The sequence below is a fragment of the Channa argus genome, chromosome 8 (genome assembly GCF_033026475.1).
Source record: "Channa argus isolate prfri chromosome 8, Channa argus male v1.0, whole genome shotgun sequence".
In the NCBI taxonomy this organism is placed as follows: domain Eukaryota; kingdom Metazoa; phylum Chordata; class Actinopteri; order Anabantiformes; family Channidae; genus Channa; species Channa argus.
The window spans coordinates 15,263,978-15,273,765 of NC_090204.1; the positions used below are offsets into that span (position 1 = coordinate 15,263,978).

The window sequence follows — 9,788 nt, forward strand, 5'->3', positions numbered from 1 at the left end:
AGAAAATTCCCTGATGTGTTTGTGTTCTCTATGCCTGAGCTGCCAGAGGCTCAGGTGTAACACATACAATCCTCACCTCAAAGGGTGTCGGGTTTCCATCTGGTAGGGCCTGGCTGGTCTCTTTCAGCTACTGTTACTAGGCTGCTCTCATCACTAATTCATCTGCTGTCTCTGCACCTTATACCTTTGGGTGGCTTGTTGGTTGGGTGGTTGGTTTGCTAAGTGGGGGGAAGGTCAGTGCTTCTCTCTCTGTCTGAGCAGTGTACCACCAAGGCTCCGAGTGGAGGGCCACATCTGAGCTGGGGCCGATGCAGTGCGGGGAGGCTATGAGCCCGCAGGACTCCAAGGCTGCAGGGGCTGAGGCGATGGAGGAGAAAAAGGCTCAGAACCAGACCCAGCATCAGGGATGTATGGAGCCCACAGCGCCTCCACTTCCTCCTCCTTCACCACCGCCTCCAGGGCCACCCGAATACCCAAGACCTAAGCTAATCTTTCACACCCAGCTGGCTCATGGGAGTCCCACAGGCCGCATCCATGGATTCACCAACGTCAAGGAGCTGTACGCCAAGATCGCAGAAGTGTTCAACGTCTCCCCTTCAGAGGTACAAAACAAACCCAGTTAGTGAACACTATCCAACCTCTTAGTGGCTTTTCCTGTTATGCTGAAAATGATCAAGATAAAAAAATATTATGCCTTGTTGCATTTCTGGTCTGGCCGGCCATTTGTAAATACGTGTTAAGTTTCTATTCTCAGGTTTTTCCATGACGTACTATCATTTGACCTCTCTACTGTCTGCCAGAGGTCTGTGGCTTGACTAGGATCAATATTGGAAACAAATAATCAGATTATGTTCTGTAATGAGTAAACACCATTCATACTGTATGCCACAAGATACAGTAACTGAAAACTTAACCTCTTTTGCTCTAGTTATTATAAGTAATCAGATGGATGACTGAAGCAGCTCTGATGGTTTAGTACGGAATCAGCAGAGGCTAATATGAAAAGTTACTGTCATACTTTTCACATGTTACAAAACTTATTTTGTAACATTTTGGCCACGTAAATAGCCACGTGTTTCAAAACTTAGATTGAAACACGGGCTCTCTATGATGTTGTAACATTCAAGGCTAGTCCTACATAATCTCCCATGACATCATTAGGGTTGTTTTGTCAACCTTGATCAACTTTGAAATAATAAAGTTTAAAATAGTAACAGAAGTAATACTAGACTAAATATGGACTCTTTTAAGTAATATGTACTCTTTTAAGTATCGCCGTTGTGAATTACTTTTCTGAATTGTCTGTGTTTTAGAGATATAAAACTGTGTATTTCATGTGATTACTATCATTAGTATTATTATGTTTCCAAAAATTGTTGCGAAACAATTAATTTTTTTTACTAGACACAATTCAAAGAACTGTAGTGGGTTAAGAGTGTGGTTTTCAGGCAGCGTGCATAAGCACCTCCTTACAAGGTCAGGCTCTTTCAGAGGAAGTCACCAACCTGTTGGTAGGTGAGAGGTGACCAAACCACACACATACTCAGCACAACCAAAGGTTTTAGATAATAGGTTGATATTACTGAACTAAACTGCAGAAACTGAAACTTTAAACATCAAACATACAGTATTCTCTAAGGGTTCAGCAGTTCAGTAATATAATGCCATGAGAAACTGTTAAAAGAATTTCAATCAAATGGGATGTTGGACTGTTGGACACGTAAGCGGCTGCTCTGCAGCATTCTCCAGCATATTACGGTACCATACTTAACAACAGAACAATAAATATTCAGCAGATGCCTTATCTAATACTTATCAGTAACATTTTAAAGGCCACTGTGAAGGCTTTCCTATCTGTGGATTACTACCTGTTGGACATAAACAGCTATGAAGAAGTGATACAGATATTGGCTTACGTACATTCCATAGTATTTAACCTTTACCATGTATTACTTCACCAGCAATGATTGCGTCTTATAGGTCGGCACATTTTTTTTTATATTAACAAGAATGTCAACTGATCTTGAATTAATGTAATAACCTCTATATTATGGAACAATAATAAATTATTTCAAAATCAAGCTTAAAACAACGTCTACATGAGCACACTGTAATTTATGAGAACGTCACTATAAGTGACTTGCAGAGAAATCATTTGATATTATCAGCAGGGCCGAAGAAAATCATGCTTATCAAATAGTTTCTGAGAAATTTGTTCTACCTCAACTGTGCACGCAGCTTTAGATTAGAATTTGCCTATATATAGTTAGTTGGCCAGGCTATACTCTGCTGGGATGATTTCCAAAATAGGCAGCAGTTTACTGAAATTTAAGTAATGGGTTGAAGCATTTGCTGTACACTGTAGGAAATAAGAAATTAATTTTATACAAATAAGTTGTCGAATTTAAGATTCTGTTTCAATCTAATAATACTCTCCAATAATGCAACATAAAATATTTAATACATTTACAGCTTCTATGCCTTTCTGGCTTTTCTAGTTTTAACTGAATCAATAATGCATAATTTAATACACAGACAATATAACAAACAATAGTTTGTTTAACATCCTGTATATCTACAAATCCTTGAACTGCAGATGGCCTACAGATACAAGTGAGAAATATCAGACAATTAGTTGGTGATAGTGAGAAGCACAGCAGTTTCCTTGACCTGCTCTGGTCTGAAAAGCAGCAGCGTAAGGTTACGGCACAGCTAGATGCCAGAGAAGACCTTGGACTGCAGTCAGGCTGTTCCTACCTGCCAAGAGAATTACTAAAAGCAATACCTAAGAGGAACTACCCCAAGTGAGACAGACAACCTTCAGACAGGTCGTCTAGGATTTCTATGTATTAAGTTAAACTTGAACTTATGGTTTCAGAATATTAGAAAATCATATTTAAGGCTTGGGAAATAAAAAAAACAAATTCTATTTTACAAATAGAGTTTAGTTGTAAACCATATGTTTACCTAACTTGTAAAGACTTTTAGAGCCCCGAGCTGAAAGAGATTCACAGTCTAAGTTAAAGCCAATCTTTAATTCTTAATTAGAAAAAAAACTGTACATTCAAATAGTCTATGTATTGAAGCTTATTTCTGGCATAAACACCAAGCTTGAAATATGAATACAGCAAGCACTTAATTGGTTATTACAATTAGGGCTCATAACAAAATAGCAGTAAACACAAATGTTTGGCTCTACTGCCCCCTGCTGTTAAATGTCTATATAGCTAGGTGAGCAATAGGCTCCATTTCCTTTCTAGTAACAGGAGGAAGAAAATGAAACATTGTTTAATGTAGCAGGATGAACACAGACAAAAAAACTGATCACTGTTTCCCCTTGTCTGTGTAGTGAATAAAATAGCCCTTTTTTCAGATTTACCAGTATTCTATTAAAGTTTTCCAGTTTGTGGACCCTTCAAGTGACATACTATGCAAATACACAGGCCCATTTGGTACAGTAACACTTCATATAGCTATTTACACACTACTACTACTAAAAATATAATCAAAGCTTTCTCAAACTTTTTTATAGAGCATAGATAACTATGTTTTCAAAGCTCATGATGTTCAGCTTTTAGAGAGTGGTTAAAAAAGCTGTTGATATAATGTGATAGTAATTTTTTAGAGTTATATGTTACTGCTATTAGATTATTATATATTGTTATTCTTTGTGTTTTGCTTTCGTGTGGATGTGGATCATATTATATTCAGAAGTTAATAATAGAAACATATAATCTTTTTCTTTACTCATCTTGTTGAATTAGATCTTGTTCTGCACCCTCAACTCTCACAAAGTGGACATGCAGAAACTACTAGGGGGACAGATTGGACTGGAAGACTTCATCTTTGCTCATGTGAGAGGAGAGTCCAAGGAGGTGGAGGTGACAAAGACAGAAGATGCTTTGGGCCTCACCATCACAGACAATGGCGCTGGATATGCCTTTATTAAGGTGCATGAGTGAACAAATAGCACACTTGCTGTAGACAACCTTACATCTTCAGTTGATCAGTCCCAAATAGCAATCCAGAGCTAAATGTTTAAAAATGTAAACCCTCTCTGTGAAGATGTAGATAGTTTATTTACATTGTAACTAAAAAACATTTGTTTTTTATAATACTACTTATAAACAGTCATACACAATCACACACACACACACACACACACACACACACACACACAAACACACACACGCACACACCCATTTCCTAACATTTATTGTTTTGAACGGTAGCTTCTGCCCTCTGAATGTTTAGGAGGCTCCAAATTGTATGTAGATCTTTGTGTTTGTTATTTCAGAGGATAAAGGAAGGCAGCACCATAGATCGGTTGAAGAATGTGTGTATAGGTGACCACATTGAGGCCATTAATGACCAGAGCATCGTGGGATGTCGGCATTATGAGGTGGCCAAAATGTTGAAAGAGCAGCCCAGAGGCATACCCTTCACTCTCCGCCTAGTTGAGCCCAAGAAGGCCTTTGGTGAGTGCAAAATGTTTCATGCTGAACAGGATTTAAAGTTGCAAAACAGATGGAGACCAGAAATCATAAACACAGACCTCTGACTCAAAGATGACAATTGAGGTTAAACAGACAATATTATATAAATCTCATTACTGCCATATCTCCTACAGAGTATACATTTTATGTTTAGCTAAACAGGAAGAGGAAATGGTAACAACATAGGCATTGTAAAGTCATTTAGCGTGGGAGCTAGAAAAAATGGTGAGCAACATTTTAATACATGTCCCAGACATCCTGCAAGAGTCCATTACTTAAACCAACTGAGGGTTATATAAAGCAGCCTTTGGGTGAAAGTTTAGGTTTACAGTAGGCAAGAGCAAGCCACTTATACATTACCCAGATGGGTCAGAAACACCCTCTTTATGGCTCATCCTTTTGAGTTTGTTGATCCATACTGCATGGTCCTGTGAGCAGCCTTAAACTAACTTTACAAACTTCAGAAATCAAACTCAAACTAAATTTCAATTTTTTCAGTGGAACTCATGAACACATTACGTGAAATACTACAAATACATTTTCAGTGTAAGGAATGATCTGGTTGATTAAGAGTAGAACATTAACGGCGTGTCAAAAGGTGTTGCCTGAGCTTGCCAACACAATAGGGCTTCCAGTAGCCATAGTGCAGGTAAGGTTACACATTAGTTTAAGGTTGCACATGTATTTTAATGTTAAGTAATGGTAGCAAAACTCATCTGTTAACTGTTAAGCCACACAGAGAACTCCTAACATCAGCAGCTTTTTTAGGCCATCAACTGGTGTTGCCACTACCATACTACAAGATAAAGCTAACAACATCTCAACCCCTGAAAAAGTGGACCTCTTCCAACTTGAAATTTTAACTCAAATTGGTCTAACATATTAAAAAGAGAGGATTTGATAAGGTTATTTTAATTTTTTTATACCAGCAAAGTTGCTCAGTTATTGCATCTGATGTTGAACATGGAGAAGAAAGAATGATATCCCGGGTTTTGCCTCGGTTCCAGTTTTTCACAACCTCACTTAGTATCAGACTGGAAACTAAATCCATGGTCAATGACTCACATCCTGTTAAAAATCTATTTCTTGTAGTGTGTTTTAACCCCACCAGGAACCCATCTCCTCATTTCCCTGTATAAATCTGCCAATCACAAGGGTTATGATCCACAAATGGCCGAGTTGCAATTGGTGCTGTGCATTTTGACATAGAGCTCAAGGCTTGTGTGTATGTGTTGAAATGCACAGCACAGCTTCGGTTTTCATCATGAGGGGGTTAGTTTTTATTTCACAGATTGTCCCTTTATTTGATTAATGGTTGTCATCCTGTTTGTATGTGTGTGAATAGACATGATTGGAATGAGGACTAGAGCGCCAAAATCTAATGAGGGCAAGATGGTGAATGGGAGGGAGACACTGCGTCTACGCTCCAAGGGTGCTGCTACTGTGCAGGAAGTGGTGAGATTCACATGTACTGCTGGACAATGACTGCTTCAACTTCCTGATGTACTCAGATATAGTGACATTCACACACATACTTTAGCATTTTACATTTTTTAATTCATTTTTTTTAGATACAAGTTTAACTTTACAACATGATTTGTTTTGAGGTTGTTTGATGTCCTGAATAGTGGACACTAAAATCTTACTGCTTCCTGTGGGACAGTAAAAGACCAATAACAGTATCCCCTCTTGACTCTAACCAGATTTAAGTTATTGACCACACACACAGAGCCACACATTATCCTGTATTCTTTATTGCACTGTGTTTGGTCAGAAGTGACCTCCTGTAAACAAGCAGAATGTTTCACACCACACTAATCTGTGATGTGAACCAACAGACCTATTGACTTTGAGAACATTTGAAGGGTAAAAAGGTCCACTGGTTTTCAAGAAGTGACAAAGTTTAAACCCTTGGAAACCCAATTGTTAACACCCACGAGCAAAAGTAAGGTTTCATCATTTATAAACTTTTATAGAATTTATACAACAGAATGACAATTGATACATTATAGCCAAGGATATTCTTGGTCCCTGGGAGTTATGACATGAGAAGCAAGAGTCATGTGAAATCCGCACCTCTGTCTTCCCCTGCTTGCTCTGCTGCAGAATGAGTTTGAAGAACGGGCCACCAAGAGAGTAGATGACCTGCTGGAGAGCTACATGGGCATCAGAGACCTGGAACTTGGTAAGACCACCCCCACAATACTTGTACACTGGTTTGTTTAATAATTATCATAGTTGACAAAAATATCTTAACTCTTGGTCAGCCAAGAGTGTTTATTTATATATCACATTGTTTAATAATGAGTTTGAACAGTCATATCATAGCAAACTCCACAAGAAGGAGAACAAAGAATATTTTGCCTGTTTTTAGACTTCTGAGGCCAATGGCCTGGTTTCCAAATGGTCATGACTGTTTATTTCTAATGAACATTTTCTAAATGGGTTCTTTACCTTGTTGTTTGCTTGGATTGATTTATAAAAACATTGATTTTATAAAAAATTGTGTGGTTGCACATCTTTATGCAAGCAAAATTCTCAAAGGAAAACAATTAAAAATGGATCGTGTGTTGAGAGATAAAACCCAGTTGATAACAAATATCATACACTGGTCGGATTCTATAACAGTGAGTTACACTTACTGGCCAATTTATTAGGTACACCTTGCTAGTACCAGGGTTGGACCCACGTTTGCCTTCAGAATTCCCTTTTTTCATGGTATACATTCAACAAGGTGCTGGAAACATTCCTTAGAGATTTTTGGTTTATACTGTCATAATAGCATCACAGATTTGTCAGCTGCACATCCATAATGCACATTTCCCATTCTACCATATCCCTACTTTGCTACATTTGGTGACTGTGGAGGTAAATTTGAGTACAGTGAAATCATTGTCATGTTCATGAAATCAGTTTGAGATGATGCTAGCTGTATGACATGGTGTTATCCTGCTGGAAATAGTCATGAATTTATGGGCACACTGTGGTCATAAAGGGATGGACATGGTCAGCAACAATCCTAAAAGTAGGATAGGGCATTTAAAGTGCATTCAAAATGTTTTTACACTTCCCTTTTTACAGTTTTGTTATGTTCCCGCATGTTAGTACAGTTTCTTTCATTACCCTACCCTCAGTACCCCATAAAAGGAAAGTGAGAACAGAATTTGTGTTGTACATTTATTTAAAAGAAAGAAGTGAAATTACATATTTACATAAGTATTTAGACTCTTTACTCTGTACTTTGTTCATTTACAGCCTCAGTTGACTTTTTTGCATGACTAAGCAAAATGTATAAATATGGTTAGAGTTTGGTCCAGAAACCCCCAAACCATTTAATCATCATTTACCACAAAATTAATAAAATAAAATCCGCTTTTTAAAGTTAAACCCAACAAGCATGTAAACTATGGGGATGTCTTAAGAAAACTTCATCAGCTGGGCTAAACTGTCTTTTTTCAGTTTAGTTTGCATCTTGTGAAAAGGTTACCCTTTACAACTAAAACTGTAAATCCTCAATCATTTTAAACTATCTCTTTGTCTGGATTAAAACCCATTTGTATCCAACTTTCTCTTCAGCAACCACCATCGTTGAAGCAGGCAAAGACAAGAAGAATCCTGACGACTTTGCTGAGGCCTTGGACTCTGTTTTGGGAGATTTTGCTTTTCCTGATGTGTTTCTGTTTGATGTATGGGGGGCTATCGTAGATGTAAAGAATGGCTGAATGTAGAAATGTTCTGCCAAGACAAGAGTCAGAGAGCTTCAATCTCGGGTGAATCTAACTGGAAAAAAGCGAGGTGTAGAAGACTTCTCAGTATCAATTTTAACCAGTTCATTTATACTTTCCTGGTGGAAAGGGACTACAATAACCATTTGCCTTTGTACAATCAAATAACATGAATCTTTTACAACTGGATCATCACTCATAATGACTTTCTGAATTTGGACAAATCTTTACAGGAAACAATTATGGTGTACTTAAAAAAAACACTGAAATCTGAAATGACAGATTTAAACGATTCTTAATTCTTAAGGGTTCCCTCCACATTCGTTTAGATCATTATATAAAACAAATGCAAACCATATTTTTAGAAACCTGCAAAGCAGTGGAGAATGAATGAGACATCTAGAAAAACAGGAAGTCAGAGAAGCTGCAGTAAACCTTTTTCCTCTAATGATGAAACCCCCTGGGAAAAACAGGACATACTGCATTGAGGTCAACACAACACTGTGTTATGTAGTCTTTGCAAGCAGGTTATCACTGTAGCTACGTATTTAAATTGGGTCCACTCTCTGAAATAACAAAGTGGGCCCAGTGTAATTGAAAACGTCATATTTAAATAATTCTGACTGAAATATTCAGATTTATTCTCAGTACGCTAAATCAGTAACTTATCTAAAAATATAAGAAATTTAAAAAAAAACTTGAAAAAGCCACATAAGACATTAATCAAGTCAATCATCGGAAAGGTCATTCATCTGACAACAGACTTCCATGGAATCTGGTGTTCAGCAATTCACTTTTTCCCACATAAATTTCTCTGTCAAACAGGAATCTAACCCACAACTTCCCATGATATAAATGTTCTAAAAACAAATACAGCTAGCTTGTGTATGTAAACCATATCCTTTGAATCCCTTGAACTTATTTAGCCTGAAAATGAAGGTCTTCGTAGTCTCAATAAAAATAACATAGAAATAATATATTCTTTTGCTACCCACTTTATTCACAACATTTTAGGAAATATGTTTTGCCTTGTTTCAAAGAAAAAATGTAAATATTCCACGTTTGCCATCCTTCAGTATCCCTGGCCTTGATGCACTACTCTTTCTGTTTGTCTCTGCATGCCATTTATTGTAGAGAAAAGATGAAAGCATTAAACTACATGTTTGACAGTTGTGGCTCACTAAACAATTTCAAAATGATATAAAGTCATATTGTTTCCACACATGTACTTTACTATTTCAGTTATGTCCGTATTTACCTGATAGTGATAGTGAGTTTAACAACCTTTAATGCATATGACTACATATCTGTATGAAGACCTGAAAATGTGCACATTTTACTAATTATTTAAACTTCAAAAATAATTCTAAATTGTAAATAAAGGAGTTGAAATAGTTGTCATGTCTATGTGCATTTAAACACAATAGCCCATTAGTGCATTTTAACAATTGTTTATTAATATGTACCATCACATGCTGTTTCTGTAAAGCACATTCGTCATTTACACTTCATTTTCATCAGAAGATTCAGCTAATGCATCAGCACAAGCCATACAGTATATCAACCA

General features: G+C 37.2%; 1 protein-coding gene across 1 annotated transcript; it reads left to right on the forward strand.

Moving 5' to 3' along the window:
* The first annotated feature begins 118 nt into the window (after nt 1-118).
* gipc3 (GIPC PDZ domain containing family, member 3) lies at nt 119-9,566 on the forward strand. The gene is made up of 6 exons (XM_067512659.1): nt 119-602; nt 3,765-3,950; nt 4,298-4,478; nt 5,842-5,951; nt 6,603-6,681; nt 8,073-9,566. Exons 1-6 carry the CDS (start codon nt 309-311, stop codon nt 8,216-8,218), a joined length of 996 nt encoding a protein of 331 aa, XP_067368760.1. The 5' UTR covers nt 119-308; the 3' UTR covers nt 8,219-9,566.
* The last annotated feature ends 222 nt before the right edge of the window (nt 9,567-9,788 follow it).

Bases quoted from the DNA above. Each gene is read 5' to 3' on its own strand.
- gipc3 (XM_067512659.1), top strand. From the start codon at position 309: ATGCAGTGCGGGGAGGCTATGAGCCCGCAGGACTCCAAGGCTGCAGGG. The intron at 3,951-4,297 runs GTGCATGAGTGA...TTGTTATTTCAG, and splicing joins CTGGATATGCCTTTATTAAG to AGGATAAAGGAAGGCAGCAC. The intron at 6,682-8,072 runs GTAAGACCACCC...CTTTCTCTTCAG, and splicing joins CATCAGAGACCTGGAACTTG to CAACCACCATCGTTGAAGCA.